This window comes from Callithrix jacchus, chromosome 13 (genome assembly GCF_049354715.1).
Source record: "Callithrix jacchus isolate 240 chromosome 13, calJac240_pri, whole genome shotgun sequence".
NCBI lineage: Eukaryota > Metazoa > Chordata > Mammalia > Primates > Cebidae > Callithrix > Callithrix jacchus.
In genome coordinates, this window is record NC_133514.1 from 67,313,997 (window position 1) to 67,338,980 (window position 24,984).

The window sequence follows — 24,984 nt, forward strand, 5'->3', positions numbered from 1 at the left end:
TTTAACACACATTTTCACTTGCATTTAACAAATAAGTGTTTGTTATCAAGTATTATGTAGGAATCATAACTTTAGGTAGCAGGATATTGATCTGGATATTTAGAAAAGTGAAAAGCAACTTAATTCTTACCTCTGATTCAAGATCAAATGAACTAAAAATCTAAGAAAACTATTTCACAGAGAAACAGACTTCAACACATGTGTAACTACATTGACAGTCTGTATATATACATGTATATTGTCATATGTGTGTTTTGCGCTTGTGTGTGCCTAACAATTTGGAGCTATTAGATACTTATCATCTCTCTTCCCAACTATCAAACTTCTCCTTTCCTCCAAATCCTTCCTTCTATCACCCAGGCTGGAATGCAGTGGCACAATCTTGGCTCACTATAACCTATGCCTCCTGGGTTTAAGCAATTCTCGCGCCTCAGCCTCCAGAGTAGCTGGCACTACACTGTGTGCCAGTGTGTGCCACAACACTGGATAATTTTTGTGTTTTTAGTAGAGACAGGGTTTTGCCATGTTACCCAGGCTGGTCTCAAACTCCTGGCCTCAAGCAATCCACCTGCCTCAATCTCCCAAATTGCTAGACTGCAGGCATGAGCCACTGTGCCCTGCCTACAAGTCCCAATTTAAACATAATTTAATGACACAGCTTGTATCTTTAATTTCTATTGCCCTGCTGATGTTTACAAAACACTCAAAGCAAAACAGTCTTCCAAATTAGGAAGTCATTAAACTATAAAATAAACTTAAATTCACAAAAGTAGATTTTAAAATTATGTAGAGTAAATTACTGTAATAATAAAAAGTCTTACTTCATTTTCACAAATGATGCATAATCTTACTTGAAAAAAATCTTTACATAGTTCATCTGGGATACAGCTCACAAGTCTATACTTTAAACAATGGTTGAAAAGGAAATAATGAGCAGAAAAGCCTAGCAATCTCCCTGCTGGATAAATACATTCTGACTTACAAGTCATTTGAAAAGTACAAAATTCCACTGTTAGAAATTCACCATTCATCTTTCTACCCCTTCTTTGTCCTTGTTGGGTCATAAAAAAACACAGAGAAGACAAAACATTTTCTCCGTCTGAAAGGCTAAGAGTTCCCGTAAACACTGTTATTCACCTACCATGAATTTCTTGAGAACATGTAAAGTTGCTGCAGCAGATTTACTTACTTAACTCTATTACTATTAGAGTCCAAGCCCTGCTGAATGAGCAGTGAATGGCATAGAACTTGTAATATAGGTATTTAGCACACATTGCTGAGATCAACCTTATACCAGATGCTTTTCTATTAATTAGGGATCTAGAATGAGTAAACTGTCCCACACACATTTACAATAAGTAACAATTATTCCATAGTATTAACAACAAAAGGCTACTGTTTACTCTGAGAAATTAAAATGTTGCATTACAGAATTTCTGATGTGCTCTAAATACCTTTTTTTTTGAGACGGAGTTTTGCTCTTGTTACCCAGGCTGGAGTGCAACGGCGCGATCTTGGCTCACCGCAACCTCCGCCTCCTGGGTTCAGGCAATTCTCCTGCCTCAGCCGCCTGAGTAGCTGGGATTACAGGCACGCGCCACCATGCCCAGCTAATTTTTTGTATTTTTAGTAGAGACAGGGTTTCACCATGTTGACCAGAATGGTCTCAATCTCTTGACCTCGTGATCCACCGCCTCGGCCTCCCAAAGTGCTGGGATTACAGGCTTGAGCCACCACGCCCAGCCTAAATACCTTTCATTCTTCTGTCATTCTCTTCAAAAGACACTGACAAAGTTAACTTCAAGAACAAACCATCGGTGATACCAAAGAGCCACTGGGGCAGTGACTGAAAGTTTGGGGTAGGCAACAATTACTTAGAGAGAACCCCCAAGAGAGCACTAACATAACAGAAAAATTACAAGGTGAACTTCATTAAAACTAAAGACTCTGCTCAAAGCAGTAATTAAAGACTTCTGTTCATTATTAAGGAAACAAAAGGGCAAGCTACCAACTAGAAAAAATACTCATTATCTGTGTATTTGATAGAAAATTAGCCTCTAGAATATATAAAGTATTCTTATGAATCAATGATACAAAGACATACAAACAAATTTAAAATGGACAAAAGTCCCAGACACTTCACGAAAACAATGGCTAAGAAAAACATGGACAAGCATTCAAAATCAATAAGAAAATATAAATTAAACCCACACAATGAGATACCATGTCATACCTACAAAACATCAAATGTTGGTGACGATATGGAGCAGCTGAAATTCTCACGTATTGCTGACTGCAGCGCAAAATGGTCCACATTCAGGAAACAGGACAATAACATCTTACAAAGGTAAACATACATCTCCCCTATGACCCAACAATTCTACTCCTACACAGTGAAGAGAATGAAAACTTTCTGCAGAAAGGTATCTAGAAGAACATTTATAAAAGTGTTTTTGTTCATAACTCCAAACTGGAAAAACTCAAATTCCATCAACAGGAGTATAGATAAGCCAAATCATGGAATATTCAAACTAGCACAGCACTCACCAATAAAAAGGAACGAGCAATGATTTATACAATAGGAATGAAAGTCAAGACAGGGTGTTGAGTGACTAAAGCCATACTCAAGGAGTACATGCTCTATGATTCATTCATAATGCTATCCAAGACTAATCCATAGTGACAGAAATTAGAGCAGTGGCTATATACGGAGGGAGAGTGGGAGATCGACTGAAAGGCAGTCAGAGGGAACCTTCTGGAGTGATGGAACATTCCATATCTTGACTGGGATGTTAGTTACATGGGTCTGTGCACCAGACAAAACTCACCAAATTTATGTGTTAAGATCTGCTACTTTCATATATAAAAGTTATACTGCAACAATGAAACAAAAAGAAACTATCATGTAATGTAACTTGTTGGTATAGATTAGCAATTCTCAAACTTTTGGTCTTAAGGTCAATTAAACTCTTAAAAATTATTGAAGACCCTGAGGCCAGGCTCAGTGGCTCACACCGTTCACACCTATAATCCCAGGACTTTGGGAAGCCAAGGCAGGTGGATCACCCAAGGTCAGGAGTTCGAGACCAGCCTGGCCAATATGGTGAAACCCCATCTCTACTAAAAATTCAAAAATTATCCAGGCGTGGTGGCATGCACCTGTAATCCCAGCTACCCAAGAGACTGAGGCAGGAGAACTGCCTAAACCTGGAAGGCAGAGGCTGTAGTGTGCCAAGATCGTGCCACTGCATTCCAGCCTGGATTATGAAGACTCTGTCTCAAACCAAACCAAACTTTACTGAAGACCCCCCAAAAACCTCACTGAAGACCCCAAAGAGTTAGTTTGTTTTCTTTCCCTTTCCCGTCTCATTCTTTTATTTATTTTTTTGAGGTAGGGTCTTACTTCCACCCAGGCTGGAGTATAGAGTAGCACAATCAAGACTCACTTGCAGTCTTGACCTCCCAGGCTCAAGTGATCCTCCTGCTTCGGCCCTGCAAGTAGCTGGGACCACAGGCAAGTGCCACCATTCTCAGCTAACTTTTTTCTTTTCTGTTAGCAACGGGGTCTCCCTATGTTGCCCAGGCTGGTCTCAAATTACTGGACTCAAGTGGTCCTCCTACCTTGGCCCCCAGAAGTGCTGGGATGACAGGCATGAGTCACCATACCTGGCATAGTTTTCTTTTAATGCGGATTTTATCTATTGCTATTTACCAAATGTTTAAAAAGCTGAAAACAATTTCTTGACTTATTAATTCATTTAGTAAAAGTAATAATGCTAACCTAAATAACATTTTTATAGGAAAAAAAACCTATATTTTCCAAAACAAAAATAACTTAGAGGCGTAACACTGTTTTACATTATTGCAATCTTTAAAATGTCTGGATTAACAAAGGATAACTGGATTCTCATAACTGTTTCTACATTCAATCTGCGATTTCATAAATCAAGTAGTCCAGAAACTTCATATTAAACACTTAAGTGAATGACAGGAAAAAGGCACACTTTCTAGTAATATAATGAAAACTGTTATAACTTTGTTGTCCCCTAAAAGAGCCTTGGGGAGCCCCACTCCCCACCACAAAGGTCCAAAATCTCCACTTTCTAGAACTGCTGGCATAGACAGTCAGCGGAAGGGCTTTCCCTTTTCCCAATACAAATTTAAGAAACTTTGGAACAAGGCAGTTAAGAAAAAAAAAATTTTTTTTGGCCAGGTGCAGAGTCTCATGCCTGTAATCCTAGCACTTTGGGAGGCTGAGGTGGGTAGATCACTTGAGGTCAGGAGCTCGAGACTAGCCTGGCCAACATGGTGAAACCTTGTTTCTACTAAAATACAAAACTTAGCCGGGCGTGGTAGTGTATGCCTGCAATTCCAGTTACTTGGAAGTCTGAGGCACGAGAACTGCTTGAACTAGGGAGGCAGAGGTTGTAGTGAACCGAGATTGTGCCACTGCACTCCAGCCTGGGCAAAAGTGAAACTCCAACTCAAAAGAAAAAAAAATCAATTCATTCAATAAATATTGACTGCATTTCAACTACTATGAGGTTTTAAGGATATTAGGAAGCTGGATAAGTAAAGTATACAGGAATGTTTACAGCTGAGATACTTCTGTTTCAAAGCATTATTTCATTTCTGGAATATGCTTCAAAAACCTTAAAACCCTGGCACTTCCGCTAAGTGGGCTTAAAAATATTTTAAATCACTAAGATAGTTTAAATCAATATCATCTTATTTTAATAAGAGAATTCAAAAATTTAAACCAACACTTATCTTTTGTAGTTCACCTGACTGTCTAAAAGTTCAGTGTGATTTTTCATATTACCTTAACATTTAAATCTGAGAGTAAATACTGGTTTTTAGTCACATAACCCACAGAATCTCACCTTAAGCTGCTGCAATTTGATTTTATCACAATGAAAATGATGCCCTCACACAAGGGAAAACGTTTGCCCTCCAAAGTTGATGAGATTTATTTCACAGTCTTAAAAATACTATTATTCCATCTAGGCGCAGTGATTCATGCCTATAATCCCAGCACTTAGAGAGGCTGAGAAGGGCAGATGACGAGGTAAAGAGTTCGAGACCAACCTGGCCAACATGGTGAAACCCAGTCTCTACTAAAAATACAAAAATTAGCTGGGCATGGTGGCAGGCCCCTGTAATCCCAGCTACTCAGGAGGCCAAGACAGGACAATCCCTTGAATCCGGAAGGTGGAGGTCACAGTGAGCCAAGATCACACACCATTGCACTCCAGCCTGGGTGACAGAGCGAGACTCGTCTCCCCCCAACAAAAAAAAAAGAACCTATTATTCCTCAGTTTTGTACTATTAATTAAAACTTTAGCTGTAAAATATGTGAAGATTCAAGATCTTCAAAGTTATCTTAATATGAAATATGTAATGAATTTAATATACAGAAGTCGACACCAAGTGTCTAAAATTTACCTATACAATTAAATTTCTGAAACTTGCCTATCCCCATTTAAACAGAAGCAGAATTTAGGCTGGTTTTAAAGAGGCCAATCGCATAAAACTCTTCTTGCATGAGTGTTACAGTAATGTACCCTGTACCTAGTTTCAGGGTTGAACTCAGACAAACACAGTCATCACAAAGTTCTCTCTGCATATCTAGAATGCCATTCTGAAGCCCAGTATAAATGAACACCATATCTTACAGCTTAGTCAGAGATGAAGGTGACTCAACAGCTGGGTATTTAACCCGCTGTCAGACCTCTCTAACTAAAATTAGCCTAGCATCTTAGAAGCAGGTCAGTACAAGTCTAAGACAAGTGCTCTAAGACTAGTCATATACCTTTTTTAGTTATGAATCTTGAAAAAAATCCAATCACTTGGTTTCCTATTTTAATAATTTGATGTGGCCAGGTGCAGTGGCTCACGCCTGTAATCCTAGCACTTTGGGAGGCCGAGGCGGGTGGATCACCTGAGCTCAGGAGTTCCAGGCCAGTCTGGCAATATGATGAAATCTTGTCTCTACTAAAAATTAGTAGGACGTGGTGGCCCTACTAATTAGCCAGGTGTGATGGCAGTCACCTATGATCCCAACAGTCCCAGCTACTCGAAATTCAATTGCTTGAACTCGGGAGGCAAAGTTGCAATGAGCCAAGATTGTACCGCTGCACTCCAGGCTGGGCGACAGAGTGAGACTGTCTCAAGATTATAATAATAAAAAAAATTGATGTAATTAACTGATATTACCACTTAATTTTGCTAATATTTCTATAACTTAAGATTATTTTTCATTTTTGATCTTTTAAATTACTTATGTATAGTCTATGATTACCACTTAGCAAATCTGGCTCTACACAGTAAAAAGGTTAGGGTGGTCTTGTTTTATAAGAGGTTGTACTTGTTTTGACATTAATAAGTTAACATTGTATGTACACAATTTTAAACTGATTTTCACAATGGATTTCTAAAATTTAGAATTTGTTGTCAAGCTTCAAGAACACAGAATATTTCCTTTCTACTTCTGCTAGTTTATCACCATAGCTGGATTACAGAATCTTCACATCTGAAAGCAAAAAGGAACTGATGAAAAAATATTCCAGAACCAGTCTTTAAGTTTACTAAAAAGATATCACGTCAGGCAGCTGTTCACCTTACTGCAGGCTTGTTTCACCTTGTTCAGAACAGTCCCGAGGAATTAAAGATGAAACAGAAAGGCAGACCTTAACCTAGAGACAAGGTCACTATTCTTTGCTCACCTTTATCTCTAAGAATAACTTACATTTCATGCAATGGGTGCTGTAACAGACAGATGCAAAGTCAACGAAATTAAGTGAAAAGTCAGAGTAGATCATGGTCGTTTGGACCTAAAGGAAATGGTCTGAACAACAGAGAGATTAATGAAGTGCATGATGAATGCTGCCCAGATCAGAGCTAACTACTGTCATCCCTACAGGATTAACTAGGTCTCCCGCAGTGTGGCGCTCTCCAAGAGCCTTCAAGGTGGTGTGCACAAATCTTCTACTAACACCTCTCCATGTTCCAAAAAGGATCCAAAGCTGTCTTACTACTGGTAATTTTGTTGGTTGGGGAGGGGAAAGAAGCTCTTCCTGGCCAGGCGTGATGGGTCACGCCTGTAATCCCAGCACTTTGGGAGGCTGAGGCGGGAGGATCACGAGGTCAGGAGATTGAGACCAATCCTGGCCAACATGATGAAACACCGTCTCTACTAAAAAACAAAAAATAAACAAACAAAAAAACCAGAAGCTCTTCCTGATTATAACAGAAATCTCTTGGGCTCTCTATTGAGAAATGTCCTGTTTCAAAACTTGAACACGCTCCAGCTGGATTAGGAGGCTGGTGGCAGCAGCAGGCGGTTTGGTGAGACCTAAAGTTCTCTACTACAATGCAGGTTTGAATTCTCAATGAAAATTCATCTTTGAATGCAACTCTGAAGCAAGGCTGTTTTAATAGGCTGTATGTTATCTGGAACACTGAAGACAAGGATTTCTGATCACCAAAACAGGGGTTTGGGGAAAACTGTGAAAAAATACTTCGCAAGAGAAAACAAAAAAGGAAGCAGAGATGGACTGAATAACAGAAGTGCCTGTCTGCCAATATGACTGTGTCGCTTTTCATGGCTCTGAACTTTCCAGACTAACATCCTTTTAAACCATACCTACTTTTTCAGAATAAATATAACAATTTGTTTGTGTTTTGCTTTAGCTACTTCTTCAGCCTGATTTAACTTCATTTATAAATGATCTGAGATGCTTTTTGATTGCTTACCATCAGAGGGATAGAATTTCTAGGAAGGGAGCTGAGTTTCTGGTTCCTTCCTGCTCTGTGATACATAACACATAATATCTCTAGGGTTCTCTAACATTTATGTTATTTTCACTTGTGTTTCCTTGCGGATTGCTCTGAGCATAGTAAAATACCTGTACTGCATTCTTCCCCTTCCTAAAGCGGGTTTTTTTCTGCTGAGAAAGATCATGCAATGTTCTAAAACATACAATCAGATCTGAAATTTACTATGGTAAAATGGAAAGTTCATCCTAAATTTCAAATCCTGGCTGAACACTGCACTATATCAACATGATACAATGGCAGGTTATAGCCCAGATAGTGAGAACAGGTCACATTTTATACAATCAATGTGTTTTGAAAAGAGTTGTGTATAAACTAAATTTTTCTGAAGATTCTAAAGGTAAACCAACCGACTAGGCTTTAAAGGACCTATGTTATTATTTAAAACAATCACTTCCTTATTTACCTTGCAAATTATTATTATTATATATGGTGTTCTCTGAAAGAGGAAAATGCCTCCTGAGCTAACAAGCAAAGCAAATAATACTGAAGAATTCTGCATCCCCTGAGGCAACTTTCTCCTTTAGGCAAAATTTAGATTGGCATAGCTCCAAAGAAAAAGATACTTCAATGTATTTGTAGAGACCAAATCCCTTGAGTCACCAGAAGTCAAGACACCCAATCTATGATTTATTAGAAGATGTGGGCAGAATAAACAGGTTAAGGCAGATCTTTAAAAGACTATGGTTACTCTGAAAGATATTTCCTAGGCACTCAAAAAAAAAAATTTTTTTTTTTTTGAGACAGAATCTCACTCTGTTGCCTAGGCTGGAGTGCAGTGGTGCAATCTCGGCTCACTACAACCTCTCTCTCCCAGATTCAAGGGATTCTCCTGCCTCAGTCTCCCTAGTACGTGGGATTACAGGTGTGTGCCACCACGCCTGGCTAATCTTTCGTAGTTTTAGTTAAGACAGGGTTTCACCATGTTAGCCAGGAAGGTCTCGATAACTTGACTTCGTGACCTGCCCACCTCGGCCTCCCAAAGTGCTGGGATTACAGGCGTGAGCCACTGCACCTGGCCAGCACTCAAAATCTTATGTTCATGTGTGTTGGGAGTGGGAAGGCTGGGGGAAGAGGGTACGTCTTCGGATAAACAGAGCAAGAATATACATTTTAATAACGATTTAACTGCTTCTTTCTGTTGACATTCTGAGGATTATAAGTGTTTATAAAGTAAACTTGAAATAGAAATCGAATATTTACTTAAGATATTGAAAAAGTCTAAGGATAAAAAGGAGAAAATAATGAGACCTCTGAATGGGGAAAGCAGTATCAAAGGACCCAGGAATAAATAACAGAGCTTACAGTCTCTCCTCACCTATTCACATTTTACAATGTAACTTTACGACCAGTTGTGTGGAGACCAGCCACACCTTTGTATTCTCAATAAAATTAAAAATCGGCAGGGCACGGTGGCTCCCGCCTATAATTCTAGCACTTTGGGAGGCCGAGGTGGGCAGATTGCCTGAGCTCTGGAGTTCGAGACCAATCTGGGTAACATGGTAAAACCCCATCTCTACTAAAATACAAGAAATTAGCCGGGCGTGGCAGAGTATGCATGTAGTCCCAGCTACTTAGGAGACTGAGGCAGGAGAATTGCTTGAACCTGGGAGGCAGAGGTTGCAGTGAGCTGAGATTGCGCCACTACACTTCAGCCTGGGCGACAGAGCTAGACTCCACCTCCAAAAAAGAAAAAGAAAGATAAAGAAAAACTGTTCCATGTTTCAATTTAACCATACCGTGAAATAACCTTATAAAATATAATGGAAATCAAGGAGAGTTTTAAATATATGGGCAATTTTTCTTATTTCACATTTACCATAAGAAAACAATGTTATTCTAAGATCAGTACTTTCATTCCAGCTACCTCTTTCTTAAACTCCAGTTTCAAAGGACAATATAAACACCCAAAATTCAAAGATATTTTCATATAAATTAAAAGAAAGAACAAGAACAATTTTATTTGCCTGTTTTTGCTTAGGGTTCATCACTTATTTTTTCTTTAAAAAGAACAAGGATGATCCACAACAAAGCTGTCTCCGAGGAGTAAGACTGAAAACAACAGTCACTGCAGCAGCAATGAACATCCTTACAGCTCAGGCTGTTGTTTCTAAATATTATTTCCCACTACAATGAAATACGGCTCCTTAGAGAAATAGCTGACTCTGTGTCTGGGGCAGGAAACAAACAATGTAAGCCTGAAACATTTTTTTCTTATCAGAAAGCAAGGCGACTATCAAAGACAATGGAGTTATTGGCTACAAATTATAACTAAAAAAATTACCAGTGAAACCAACTAGGATCCTATCAGATGGACACAGAAGCCAACCCAGAGGGGCTTCCTCTGACCAAAGATGGGGAAAGATACTGTAATAGATTTAAACAAATCCAATCCATGGGCTCATATATCACCTTTGGAGGATGCTAGGAAATCAATATATAGATCACTTTGTAAGGAGGTAGGAGGAAGCTCTTCTTTATTTTTTTATTTTTTGTTTTTGTTGTTGTTGTTTTTTTTTTTTTTGAGACAGAGTCTCACTCTACCAGGCGCTAGGCTGGAGTGCAGTGGTGCGATCTTGGCTCACTGCAACCTCCACCTCCCGGGTGCAAGCAATTCTCCTGCCTCAGCCTCCCAAGTAGCTGGGACTTCAGGCACACACCACCATGCCCAGCTACTTTTTGTATTTTTAGTAGAGACAGGGTTCACCATGTTGGCCAGGATGGTCTTGATCTCTTGACCTTGTGATCCGCCCACCTCGGCCTCCCAAAGTGCTGGGATTACAGGCGTGAGCCACCGCACCCGGCATATATTTTTATTTTTTGAGATGAAGTTTCGCTCTTGTCACCCAGGACAGAGTGCAGTGGCGCGATCTCAGCTCACAGCAACCTCCGCCTTCTGGGTTCAAGTGTTTCTCCTGCCTCGGCCTCCCTAGTAGTTGGGATTACAGGCACCCGCCACCATGCCCAGCTAATTTTTGCATTTTTAATGGAGACGATGTTTCACCATGTTGGCCAGGCTGGTCTCGAACTCCTGACCTCAAGTGATCCACCTGCCTCTTTCTCCCAAAGTGCTGGGATTACAGGTGTAAGCCACTATATCCGGAAGGAAGCTCTTCTTTATAGAAGATTTCCAGCTAATAAATATAAGAAGGAATGACAGAATCGAAAGATCACTGTTTTGTAGCACCTAAGAAATAAGGATGAAGACAATGATCAACAACAGCTGCGAAATCATTAGATGAAAGATTGTCAGGCAGCTTTATCTTGGATGCGTCAGACTGCCAATGACCGAACCCAATGACCAATCTCAACGTTACAGAAAGAAGAGAATCAGAGAGCAGATGCTCTCTGATTGATGTCATAGGAAGTACCTATGCTATGTATACCTATGAATTTTGTGCTAAAAAACTGAAACATAAATCTGGCCATGCCTCTGTAAATAACCATCAGTCCACAGGAAATTCAGGAGTAAAAGAACATGTTGAATGATATCCCAGGAATACAACCAGCAGTATCCAGATGGTAGAATACTCTACACAACAAATGACCAGGTTTCTTGAAAAATAAATGGAAAGAAAAAATGAGGGAGGGAAGAGGAAACCCAGAGTAAAAAGACTTAAGAGACATATAGCCGGGCGTGGGGGCTCAAGCCTGTAATCCCAGCACTTTGGAAGGCCGAGGTGGGTGGATCACGAGGTCAAGAGATCGAGACCATCCTGGTCAACATGGTGAAACCCCGTCTCTACTAAAAATACAAAAAATTAGCTGGGCATGGTGGCGCATGCCCATAATCCCAGCTACTCAGGAGGCTGAGGCAGGAGAACTGCCTGAACCCAGGAGGTGGAGGTTGTGGTGAGCCGAGATCGCGCCATTGCACTCCAGCCTGGGTAACAAGAGTGAAATTTCGTCTCAAAAAAAAAAGACATATAAACGAAAGGCAGTGTGTGGAACTCTGGGATCCAATTACTAAATGACATTTATGAGACAATCAAGTAGATGTGAATACTAACTAAATACTTATGAAATTTAAGAAATTTTTATTTATGCATGATAATAGTACGTGGTTTAGAGGCAAGACTCCCACTACTTTAGAGATACATAGTGAGTTATTTAAAAGATGAAATGAATGCTTGTTTTGGCAGCACATATACTACACATTGGAATGATACAAAGAAGATGAGCATGGCCCCTGAAAAAGGATGACATGCAAATTTATGAAGTGTTCCATGTTTTTTGTAGAAATAAGTTCAAGAAATCTACTGTACAACATGGTTTTCATTTTGTTTTGAGATGGTCTCGCTCTGTCACTCAGGCCGGAGTGCAGGGGGCGATCTTGACTCACTGCAACCTCTGCCTCCCAGGTTCAAGCGATTCTCCTGCCTCAGCCTCCTGAGTAGCTGGGATTACCGGTGCAAGCCACCATGCCCGGGTAATTTTTGTATTTTTTAGTAGAGATGGGGTTTCACCATGTTGACTAGGCTGGTCCCAAACTCCTGACCTCAGGTGATCCACCCACCTCGGTCTCCCAGAGTGCTGGGATTATAGGATTGAGCCACCACATCCAGTCCAACATGGTCACTATAGTTCATAACAATGTGTTATATACTTGAAAATCACTAAAGAGAATACACTTTAAAGTGTTCTCACCATAAAAAATAAGCATGTGGTAATGCATATATTAGCTTGATTCAGCCATCACACAATGTGCAGTACACATATTTCAAAACACCATGTTGTACACCACAAATACACAATTTTTATTTTAGTAAAAAAGCCATGTCCTTAAAAAAAATAAAGATAAAATGGTATAGCTTGCATTTCCTTCTTGTTTTTTTTTTCAGATGGAATTTCACTCTTGTCACCCACGCTAGAGTGCAGTGGCACTATCTCGGCTCACTGTAACCTCTGCCTCCTGGGTTCAATCAATTCTTCTGCCTCAGCTTCCTGACTAGCTGGGATTACAGGCACCCACCACCATGCCCGGCGAATTTTTGGTATTTTTAGTAGAGACGGGGTTTCACTATATTGGCCAGGCTGGTCTAGAACTCCTGACCTCAGGTGATCCACCCGCCTCAGTCTCCCAAAATGCAGGGATTACAGATGTGAACCACCATGCCTGGTCTGAATTTGCTTTAAAATTATAAAAGGCCAAGTGCAGTGGCTCATGCCTGTAATCCCAGCACTCTGGGAGGTCAAGGTGGGAGGATCTGTTGAGGCTAGGCGTTCAAGAACAGCCTGGGTAACACAGCAAGATCCCATCTCTAAAAAAAAAAAAATTTTTTTTTAATTAGCCAGGCATGGTGGTGATGCCTGTAGCTGCAGCTGCTTGAAAGGCTGAGGTGGGAGCATCACCTGAGCCCAAGGAGCTGAGACCGCAGTGAGCTAATCACACCACTGTACTCCAGCCTGGACAATGGGGTGAGACTGGCTCACAAATAATAAAAATCAATTGAAACATTTATGAGGTGCTTTATAGATAAAACGAAGTTGGGCACATGGTAAAGTCGGGGCTGAGTTATGGGAAGAAAGGGTTCATGATATTATTCTACTTATAGGTATGTTTGAAAATTTCCAGAGTAAATAAAAAGTTTTAGAAATGGGATTATCCGCCTGAAAATATATATTTTTATTTCTCTTCACACATAAGTTTATCAGCTCTTTGATATGTGGTTGCTTTAAGCAAAGATTTACAGATTATGGCTGCCCTAGAAAACCACTCTTATTTGCCCACAATCATCACGCATCTAGACTAGATGAGAAGAAGCGCTTGGAGTCAGGTGAAAATGTGTCTCACCATCATTTGCTTCAAGAATGCTGGAACTGAGAGCAACTATGGGGTTTTCCAACTGTGTTTTAAAGAGTCTCAGCCTGTTTCTAAAAGAGCAACTCCTATCTGCTCTTTAAACTAGAGCAGGACGAGGAGAATGTTCTGAGGAGAGATGTCTCAGTTTTCCCACAGACATTCCTGGCAATAAGCCGGGCAACTCAGCTTGGGTTTGTCAACGTAATTCTCATGAATCTAGACTCACTCTGCCTCTTTTCTTCTTAACACACTCGAAGTGACTCCATGGCCTAGCAGCTTGTTAGTCCTGGATGAGGTTTTAAAATTGGAGCCCTATTCGCTGGATGACCAGTCTAGTCTCCTGCCAAGCTGGCACTCTCTCTTATTTGTTACATCTCCAAATGCACTTTTGTGGGAGAGATGGATGTCACATGTAATGAGTGGCCTGCTGGTTTTTAGTCCTCTGCTTCAGCTGCTGCCATTCAACCTGACAATCTGCTCCAGGTGTCCAATCTCCACTGGCCTCTGATAACAGACAGCTGCCATGGCAGTACTGCCAACAGTCAGCCTACACCATAGCACAGTGGTGCCCTCATCTGACCTCCATGCCTTTTTAGGATACCAAGCATCTTCCTTTACGATTCCTCTGAAAGCTTTTCATTGCCTGCTCCTTGGTCCCTAGTTCCCTTTCTCTCTGGGGAGAGTTGAGATAGGCTTGTTTCCAGCTTGTGAAAGAGGTGGGCTCTACAGCAGGCCTGCTTGTGTTTCTAGTGATGCTACTCATTCTTTTTATTGCAACCCTCTGCTTTCCCGGACAAGTATTCTAGGAAGGGAGTGGGGAGGTAAAAGGGGAGCACAGACTCCCATTGTCTTGGGAACCACCGTCTCCTCCAGCCCCCACCCATCACCACAAATCTGGCTCATTCTGAGCAGGGCTCTTGCTCTTTCCCTTACTGCTCCTGGGTTCTCTGAAAATCAGAGGTGTAGCTTGTGCTCCTGGTCACTACATGATGAGGAGTTACTCCAAATACTTCCTGATAGACACAGGTGTTCTCTTTTTTTTTTTTCACTTTTGCTGCCCAAGCTGCAGTGTAACAGCGTGATCTTGGCTCACTGCAACTTCCGCCTCCCAGGTTCAATTGATTCTCCTGCCTCAGCCTCCTGAGTAGCTAGGATTAGAGGTGTGTGCCACCACGCCCAGCTAAGTTTTTTGTACTTTTAGTACAAACGGGGTTTCACCATGCTAACCAGGTCTGGTCTCAAACTCCTGACTTCAGGTGACCCACTCGCTTCAGCCTCCCAAAGTGCTGGGATTACAGGAGTGAGCCACCGCACCCAGCCATGGGTTTTTTTCTACCCATGGCACCAGGTCTCTGGGTGGGGTGACTTGTTGCTAACTCTATTCCCTGACCTAATGAAGTCTAAGCCCAGACCATCTATCCCATATCTTTAGGGAGTGAGATTTTATTTTATAAGTTTTTTTGAGACAGAGTCTTACTTTGTCACCAAGGCTGAAGTACAATGACATGATCTTAGCTCACTGCAACCTCAGCCTCCTGAGTAGCTGGGACTACAGGTGCTCACTACCACACCTGGCAAGGTAGTGTATTTTTAGTAGAGAAGGGGTTTCGTCATGTTGGCCAGGCTGGTCTCGAACTCCTGGCTTCAAGTGATCTGCCTGTCTCAGCCTCCCAAAGTACTGGGATTACAGGCATGAGCCACCGTGCCTGGTCTAGGGAGTGAGGTTTTAAAACCAAGGTGGTTTTATTCTAGTGATTAAATGTATTCATGTTAAATAATTTTTATTTACCATTAACAACATTTTTTCATTGTAATCTTACTTCCAGGAAGGTATTTTCTTAGCTTACATTTTCAGCCCAAACAGGTAAATTCAGTGCATTCCTTGTGTAAATGCTCTGTGTGCAGTGACAACTGATATACTCCTCTTTCTGTGGCTACCTAAAAACTAGAATCTAAAGCAGTCAGAAGGGTGAACAAACTAAGCAAACGTCTGGAGTCCTGATCTACCATTTCAGCAAAGTAAACCCGAGATTCTCAGCCACATTTACTACAGAACTCTTTTTTTTTTTTTTTTTTCAGGGGAAAGCGTGAACACAGTCCCCCACTACCACAAATTATGCAGTCGAGTTTCCCACATTTGGGGAAATCGCAGGGGCCAGCACATCCGGAGTGCAATGGATAAGCCTCGCCCTGGGAAAACCACCTTCGTGATCATGGTATCTCCCCTGCCAGGTAAGTAGTGAATAGATCAAGTACAAGTAATTAGAATCAGATGAAAAAAAGTCCCTAAAAAATCCTTCCCTATCTCAAAATTGTAAAGATATTTTACATTTTCTTCCAAAGTATTTAAGTTTTGAACTTCCACATTTAAGTGTAAGATTCATCTAGAATTTGTATATGAAATAAAGATCCATTTTCTTTTTTCTTCCTTCCATATTAAATGACTATCCAAGCATCATTTACCAAACGATCTAGTCTTTCCCTCACTGATCTGCTATGCGAGCTCTATTACATATACCAGGACGATAAGTTTTCCTTTTCAGTAAGTTTTATCTCTTTCAGAAAGTCTTATTATTACACTCTTTTTTTCCCCAAGACTTATTCCTAAGTATGTGACTTTTTAAAAGTGACTATAAAGATCTTCCCTCTCAGTTTTAATTGCAGTTTCTGTCTGTTGATGATACACAGAAATGTAATGGGCCGATTTTGTATACAGCAGCCTGGCCAAACTTTCTTACTCTAATAACTTCTACGGGTTTTCTACAGAAACAATCTGCAGCTGGCTGAGAAGCTGGGCAGTCTGGTGGAGAACAATGAGCGGGTGTTTGACCACAAGCAGGGCACCTACCGTGGCTACTTCCGAGAGCAGAAGGACGGCTACCGCAAAAACGAGGTCCACATGCGCCGCCGTGGCTACCGCCAGCTGCAGTCTCAGACGGCCTGAGCTCTCCACTGTCTCCGTGCCTAGACCATCCAACCTTGAAGTCCTAAACCACACCCCAGTTATTAAAGGTCTATTTAAAGTTGTAAAAAAAGAAAAAAAAGCTCGGCATCTGGGGACGCTCTCTGCTGTCGGCGCCCGGCCCAGCTTCCTTCAAAATGTCTACTGTTCAGGAAATCCTGTGCAAGCTCAGCTTGGAGGGTGATCACTCTACACCCGCAAGTGCAGATGGGTCAGTCAAAGCCTACACCAACTTTGATGCTGAACGGGATGCTTTGAACATTGAAACGGCCATCAAGACCAAAGGTGTGGATGAGGTCACCATTGTCAACATTTTGACCAACCGCAGCAATGCACAGAGACAGGATATTGCCTTCTCCTACCAGAGAAGGAACTTGCATCGGCACTGAAGTCAGCCTTATCTGGCCACCTGGAGACGGTGATTTTAGGCCTATTGAAGACACCTGCTCAGTATGATGCTTCTGAGCTAAAAGCTTCCATGAAGGGGCTGGGAACCGATGAGGACTCCCTCATTGAAATCATCTGCTCAAGAACCAACCAGGAGCTGCAGGAAATTAACAGAGTCTATAAGGAAATGTACAAGACTGATCTGGAGAAGGACATTATTTCGGATACATCTGGTGACTTCCGCAAGCTGATGGTTGCCCTAGCAAAGGGCAGAAGAGCAGAGGATGGCTCTGTCATTGATTATGAACTGATTGACCAAGATGCCCGGGATCTCTATGACACTGGAGTGAAGAGGAAAGGAACTGATGTTCCCAAGTGGATCAGCATCATGACCGAGTGAAGCATGTGCCACCTCCAGAAAGTATTTGATAGGTACAAGAGCTACAGCCCTTATGACATGTTGCTAATGCATTTATTGATTATTCTGAATAACCGTTTAGTTTTTTTGAAATGTTTAAAATCTATTAGGTCGACCATATGGTTTACTCCTTTAATCTATTCATGTTAATATAGTGAATAACGTTTACAGAATCATAACATGGATCCAACATTTGCAGATGCTGACTAATTTGCTTTCTGTTAGCATCATTTACACTGTATCTGGAGACACGGTTGAAGTAAATATCAGTATCTTTACCAAATATAACAAGTTGGGTAAAACTGCTAACAAGTTAGAAGATTAGAGCTCAAAATAAACATAATAGATTAGGTCCAAGCATAGAGAATTGCTTCTATGGAACGTGGCCAAGATGGCAATAAGCTCTGTAAATATAAACCTGACTACAGTATAGTGTCAGCTAATTTTCCACAAAGCAACTTGATATTTTCTGGGAAAAAAGTACCACAGAAATGAAGGTGGTGCGATTTTAACAGCTTCTACATTAAACTTCTGTGGCATGGCTAAAAAAGAAAATAATGGTTGAAAAAGCTTGTTCTACTTTACAAGAAAAAGTTAAGCTGGGATTTAATACTTGCTATGGGAACAATTTGTAATATTCTCTTTCCCAATTAAAAAAATATACATTCTCTCTTAAAAAATGTTTTATAATATATATGTTTCCCATGTCTCCCTAATTTTATGTATGTATTTCCCAGGGCATAGTACTGGTGGCATGGGGTGAGGAGGAAATGCAAGGTTTCTATGGGAAAGTTAAATAAATAGTAAGTAAATATATTTTTTAATATTAAAGAAAACAGAAATCTATGACAAGGACAAATATAATTTTCACATGTATTTTAAAAATAAAACATAAGGCTGGGTGCAGTGGCTCACACTTGTAATCCCAGCACTTTGGGAGGCCGAGGCAGGCAGATCGCAAGGTCAGGATTTCAAGACCAGCCTGGCCAACACAGTGAAACCCCATCTCTACTGAAAATATAAAAATTAGCTGGGCATCGTGGTGCACACCTGTAATCTCAGCTACTCAGGAGGCTGAGGAGGGAGAATTGCTTGAACCCAGGATGTGGAGGTTACAGTGAGCCGAGATCGCACCACTGCACTCCAGCCTGGGCAACAGAGCTAGACTCCATCTTAAAAAAAAACACACACAAAAAAACACACAAGAGTCAAATAAATTTCTTGGTCAATTCAGGCCAATCTCCAGGTCATGTAGCAACATATGCCTGTTTTTCTAAAACATAACCCAAACTACTATGAAGACAAATTATTCTTATCCATATAAAAACTGTCTATTATAATCACAGATTATTCATTATGGAACGTAGGGTGCTGGCAAGATGGATGTGATAGCACTGAATACCCTTTTTTCCTATTCTAAAATTAAACTTTTAAATTATGTGTGGCATCTGCTCTATTTATTTGATTAGAGAAGAACTTTATGAAAAGAGGATTTTTTTAAATCTTTTTTTTTTTTTAAAGACGGGGTTTCACCATATTGGTCAGGCTGGTCTCGAACTCCTGACCTCAGGTGATCTGCCCGCCTCAGCCTCCCAAGGTGCTGGGATTACAAGTGTGAGCCACCATGCCCGGCCTGAAAAGAGGATTTTTAAAAACTCCTATGAAAGCTACTTTTTAAAAACAGGATATTATGTTTTTCCACATATTAGGCTGCTGACAATTTCCTGTTTTCCTCTTTCACTCTGAATAACTGAAGAACATCATATTACATTTATAGGTTTAATAAGACGCATCTCATTAGTCAGTTCAACTTTTCTGGTTTGGTTAGGTCACCTAGTTTCTTTGTATTCTTCCTTAGTGACCTGTCCTGATTGCATTTGTTTTTGAAAGTTTCATCTCATCTTAACTTTCACATTTGTACCATTCTGGGTTTGACTTTAGAACACAGAATGTATGAATATGGTATAATTCTGTCAAATGCAAAATAACTCCTGTCATGATTATAGCACACACACAAAAGAACTGCCAGGCCCTGAGAAGCAATAAAGAAATCCCCTGTAGCTACAGCAGAGGACAGCATCTGAGCACAATGCCTTTTCTGATATTAATAATACTAAATAGGTGCGTGTTTCTTTGAACTTTCCAAAGATTTCACCTGTGTTCTCACCACACTGGCATGGTGTATGTGTTAAATAGTTAAAGACTATCTTCTCTTTAGAGATTGGTAGGTCTGCCAAGTTCACTGTTAAGTATTTCATGTCCTAAACAGAATTTTGTACTGAACTCCAAAGAAACTGATAGTAACTACAGAGGAAATCAGGAAAGATATTCACTGCTGGACACATACTTTGCCATCATAAGCATGTTTAGAGGAAAACCTCTAACCCAACAAAAGAAAACTCTGTTTTAATCTAGTTGGGTACCTAAAACTCACTGATCTTTGAAAAATAAATAAATATTGAGACATTTTTGTTAACAAAGGGAAAATACACATAAGCCAGAGAAGTGATGCATACATTTTTTTCTAGAACAATAGTCAAAACCAGTTGTGGCCAGAATCATAGTACAGAAATGGAATTAGAGTTACACAATCTACAAATAGTAAATGAAAAACTACCTTCCAGAAATTACCATTAATAACTCCCTACCCAAAAAGTAGGTTTTACAATGACAACAGAATATATCCTGCACTGATCATTTAATAAAATATTTTACTATATGAATACTAGCAGGCATATACACCACTGTCTATAAACTTGGGCTGAAATCAGAGAACTGTGGGTATCCATTATGCCTCATTAATTTGGGACAATCTCTAGGACTAAGCAATCAAGGGGATTAAAAACATCCTAATGTTATTAGGCAGTACAAAACGGGTATGTTCAGCAACTTCTGGGTCTTAATAAACATCTTTGTTTAAATTTAACTAAACTGCATCAACAGGCTGGAAATACTGCCATTCATTCTTAATAAAACCAACTAGAAGATCAAATGACCAGACACTAAAATAGCAATGGAAGGCAGAGTCATAAAAGATGTATGATGAGAAAGGGCACACAGGATCAGTTTCAATAGGTAGTTCTGAATAACCTTTCTAACTCACCAACTAAAGGATTTACACACCCCTCTTAGAACATGGTTGCTACACCCAAGTTTTGTACTCTGTTCTTACAATTATAGATGATTCTCTTAAATAGACAGAGGAAAAGGTACTTAAGTTAAATGCTTTCTTTGAGGTGATAGAGCAATATAAATCCCCTACATAGGGAAAAATGAAGACAAGGCATACATTTCTTTCTGAATCCTAATGTACTTGATCGTAACAACAGCAGCAGTGACAACCGTCAGAGGAGATCCTACCTGTGCTTCTTGATGCCGTTGGAGAGAGCATCTCCGCCACCACAATCTTTTTCTTCAGACATTCTGTGTTTTCTGCTGCCCAAATGCTCTCCTTCCTCTTCAAAGGAGTGTGCTGTCACTGCTTCCAATCTACTCAGGGACCGTTCAGACTCAGAATCTGTGGCAGAGCAGGTTCATGGTTAATGAATTGAACTTGGGTGCGAGGCTTCCGTAACAATGGATCCCGCCCTTCATGCATCAGGCTTTGAAACATAAGCAGCCTACTTTGTCCCGCAACAATCCATCCGTTAACTACCTCCTCAGGGATTTCACAGAACCTGCACCCAATAAGGCTGAAGTGGATTTATCAAACAGATGTACACTTATATAAGCTTACAAGTAAACAGGTCTGACATAGTAAAAGACATCTCTAAAGGTTACCCAGTTCTTTAAGAAATCATATTCAGTGGTTGTCCCCCAAAATTTCCCCTTCTTCCCTCACAAAGCATCTTAAGGATAACTTCCAAAAAATTTAATTTTTAAAATTCATGTATAATGAAAAAGCTGTGGTAGCTAGCTGTCCTTCTGAGAAGTTTAAATTACATCCAATACTGTAGACATAAAAGCGAAGTAATTTTTAAAATACTTTAAAAAGGTTGGGTCAGTGGCTCACACTTGTAATCCCAGCACTATGGGAGGCTGGGGCGGGAGGACTGATTAAGGATAGGAGTTCAAGACCAGCCTGGGCAATATAGCAAGACCTCATCTCTACAAAAAGTTTTTTAAAAAGCTAACAGCCGGTGTGGTGGTGTGCACCTGTAGTCCCAGCTACTGGGGAGGCTGAGGCAGGAGGATCACTTGAGGACAGGATTTGAGACTGCAGTGAGCTGTGATCACACCACTGGCACTCCAGCCTGGGCAGAGTGACACCCTGACTCTATACAAAAATAAATAAGATACTTTTAAAATTACTTTTCCCAGGATGATAATATTTAAATTTTCAAGGACAGAAACCTGAAGCATCCCCACAGTAATTGTCAGGCAGGCATTCTTAGGATGGAAATGTCATATTTCCAATTGGCTATATATTCAGAGCGGCACCATCTGCTAGTTTGGGAAGAAGACAATGCATTTTTGTAGATGACATTGGAATTTCCAGGTGCTTTCACATTCTTCATCTCTTTTGAGCATTTCAAGGATGCTTTCGCAGAGGTGAGGCCAGACAATGTGGTTATTAACAAGCACTAATGGTCTCTCACAGCTTGTGACAGTATAAAATGGGTATGTTCAGCAAGTGGGAGAAACAGAATTTGAACCCAGGTTTTCTGATTCCTTGTTGAATGTTTTATGTATTTCAGCTCCAAACAGTAGTCAGTCCATTTCCATCACACTTTAAATGAGTTTTTATTAAAGTGGAAATTCAAGATGACCTCTAACTTCCCATCTTGAGCACAGGACAAGCCACTCCTTCACCCGCAGCTCTGACACACGTTCCAGCAAACTTCCTATTTCAATACATTTATCAACAGTCTGCTAAATTCGTATTATAGCTACACTGGTCACGAAATAAAATGTTTTACTGCTTTCTTTCCCCACTACAGCATTACATATTTCAACAAAAATCACAGAACATTAACTTTACCACATTAGGCTAACTCAGGAGAATGACTGCTGGGCTAGTCCAAGTACAGGTTGGCTAATGCACCTTGAACTCTAAATGCCTACCCTATGACTCATCCAAGTGACTTACAGAAAGGGTTTTAATGTTGGGAAAGTTTTGTTTTCTGCAAATATAACTTTAGTAAAATTTCTGAAAATATAGTTTTGTTCTGTCCTATACGTTATAACAAAAAAAAAACAGAGTTTTTATTTTCCTTTTTTTTGAGATGGAGTCTCACTCTGTCGCCCAGGCTGCAGTTTAGTGGCGCGATCTCAGCTCACTGCAACCTCCGCCTCCTGGGTTCAAGCGATTCTCTTGCCTCAGCCTCCTGAGTAGCTGGGACTACAGGCACGCACCACCATGCTCAGCTAATTTTTGTATTTTTAGTAGAGATGGGGTTTCACCATGTTGCCCAGGCTGGTCTCAAACTCCTGACCTCAGGTGATCTGCCCACCTCAGCCTCCCAAAGTGCTGGGATTACAGGTGTGAGCCACTGCACCTGGCTAGAGACAGATATTTTAATAATACATTTAAAGAGACATTTATTTTTCATTGTCAATTTTGGCAGAAGGAAACATAATATTATTGAAAAAAATTAAAGACCACCTAAATAGTCAATAAGAGGGCAACAGTTGCTGTCAGATGAAATAAGTTGTTAAAATTATGTTTACAAGAATAACTTAATGAAATAGAAGACTGTTTTTAACATACATAATGCAAAGACAAAAAAAAATCACGATAATACTTTGAAACTCTAAAATACAAGCAAAGAAATAATTTCTCTCTGCACTGAAGAAAGATCAGTCTGGTTAAGGTAAACAGATGTCTGAAAACATGGGAGCAATAGGCCAGGCACAGTGGTTCACACCTGTAATCCCAGCACTTTGGGAGGCCCAGGCAGGCAGACCATGAGGTCAGGAGTTTGAGACCAGCCTAACCAACATGGTGAAACCCTGTCTCTACTAAAAGTACAAAAATTAGCCAGGCGTGGTGGTGGGCACCTGTAATCCCAGCTACCCAGGATGCCAAGGCAGGAGAATCGCTTGAACCTGGGCTATAGAACAGGAATTCGTCTCAAAAAATAAAAAGAAAAGAAAGAAAAGAAAAATTAAAAATGGGTGCAATATAATGACAGAAGTTTGTTTAGGGCACATGCGGAAAGAGATCAGTCAGTTTTCTGGAGGAGGCACAGGGCTGTGAGGAAAGGCTGCAGAGGAGAGATGGTGCGATGGCAAATCTTTAAACAGAATTGGTGCTTGGGCAGAGGTGTGGGACATGCCGGAAGGAGCAGGAACAAGACCTGAATCGGAGATGTAACAGCCGTCTTGGGGTGGGGGTCAGGGGTGGGTGCGGTTCCACTCACACATTGTGAAGTTTGTTTCATATGAGAAAAATAAACATCAAAAAGTCAAAAAATAATTTTGTCTGTACTAGTCAGTATTATTTAAGATGTCATATTAGTTTACGATTCAGATGTCGTGAAAATCATAAAGCAACGAAGCAAAATACCTCAAGCATTTATGCACGGGATAGAGTGTTTGCAATTTAACAGACACAAATCATAAGGCAGGGACTTGCCCGCCTAAAAAGAATTTATTTAGCAAAAGCAGACAGAGTAAACATTAAACAAGAAACACTAAGAGCTTCTATGAAGCAAAGACAGACTTCACAGACCAAGATTTCAACTCAGTGACTACACAAGCTGAAGATCCATGACCCTCGACCTCATCAGTCACACTGAGAACTCCCTCATGGACCACTGCGCTGACCCTTAGGAATGCTCCACCAGATGACAGTGCACACCCTGTCCTCTGTGATTAGCAGCCTCTGACTTATGCCCCTTGTCCCTCTCTTTGTCCTCATTCTTCTCCCTGTCTCCCCACTGCTTTCCTCCCCCTCCCAACTTGCTCCCTAACTTCTTGGTATAGTATATTCAGGCTATCCCCACCCTTCCCCTGAAAGGCTCTGAGAAAGGTCATAATGACTTCCACATTGCAAAGTCCAATCATCATGTTTCAACTCTTTAGTTTGACTCATCCACCACATCTGATGCTGCTTAATTAGCCCCTCCCTTCCTTGTACCATGTGCAAGGCCTGTGAAATGAAGGAAGCATTAAATCTGGTCCCTGCGCATGGTCCAGCAGAGGGGAAGTGTGAACAAATGAGTTCAGCAGATTTCTCTAGGTGACAACAGAAGTCTGAATGGGAGCAGCGGGCCACAAAGGAGGCATTAGTCAATTTTGTAAGTGGAGAACAGAGTATCAGGAAAGGACTGTGGCTGATGATTGAGCTGAGTTCACTGACAAGGAGTAAGAGTAGGGATGAGGACAGTTACAAGACAAGAGCTGTCCCAAGCAGTAAGAACAGCATGGGCATCACAGCGAGGAATGGAGTGTGCAGTGGGATGGCAGCAGAAGGCACAGAATGAGTGGACATGAGGCTGTGAGTCAGTCTTAAAACCGACTATATAGGATAAATAAAAATCAAATGCAGGCCGGGTGCAGTGGCTCATGCCTGCAATCCCAGCACTTTGGGAGGCTGAGGCAGCTGGATCATTTGAGATCAGGAGTTCAAGACCA

General features: G+C 40.8%; 1 protein-coding gene, 2 non-coding genes and 1 pseudogene across 23 annotated transcripts in view; 2 read left to right on the forward strand and 2 right to left on the reverse strand.

The window, feature by feature from the left end:
* Positions 1 to 24,984, reverse strand: part of OSBPL1A (oxysterol binding protein like 1A) — a 237,688-nt gene that overhangs the window by 46,095 nt on the left and 166,609 nt on the right. For all 21 annotated transcript variants that reach the window (XM_078347904.1, XM_078347903.1, XM_078347899.1 and 18 more), the window contains one exon: positions 20,767 to 20,923. In XM_078347904.1, the coding sequence (XP_078204030.1) occupies positions 20,767 to 20,923 (157 nt within the window). The remainder of the gene's footprint in view (positions 1 to 20,766; positions 20,924 to 24,984) is intronic.
* LOC118147005 (U6 spliceosomal RNA) lies at positions 11,963 to 12,070 on the forward strand. The gene has a single exon (XR_004733188.1). It is a non-coding gene; the product is annotated as a U6 spliceosomal RNA (small nuclear RNA).
* LOC118147082 (U1 spliceosomal RNA) lies at positions 15,716 to 15,879 on the reverse strand. The gene has a single exon (XR_004733250.1). It is a non-coding gene; the product is annotated as a U1 spliceosomal RNA (small nuclear RNA).
* On the forward strand, positions 16,662 to 17,468 carry LOC108588074 (annexin A2 pseudogene; annotated as a pseudogene).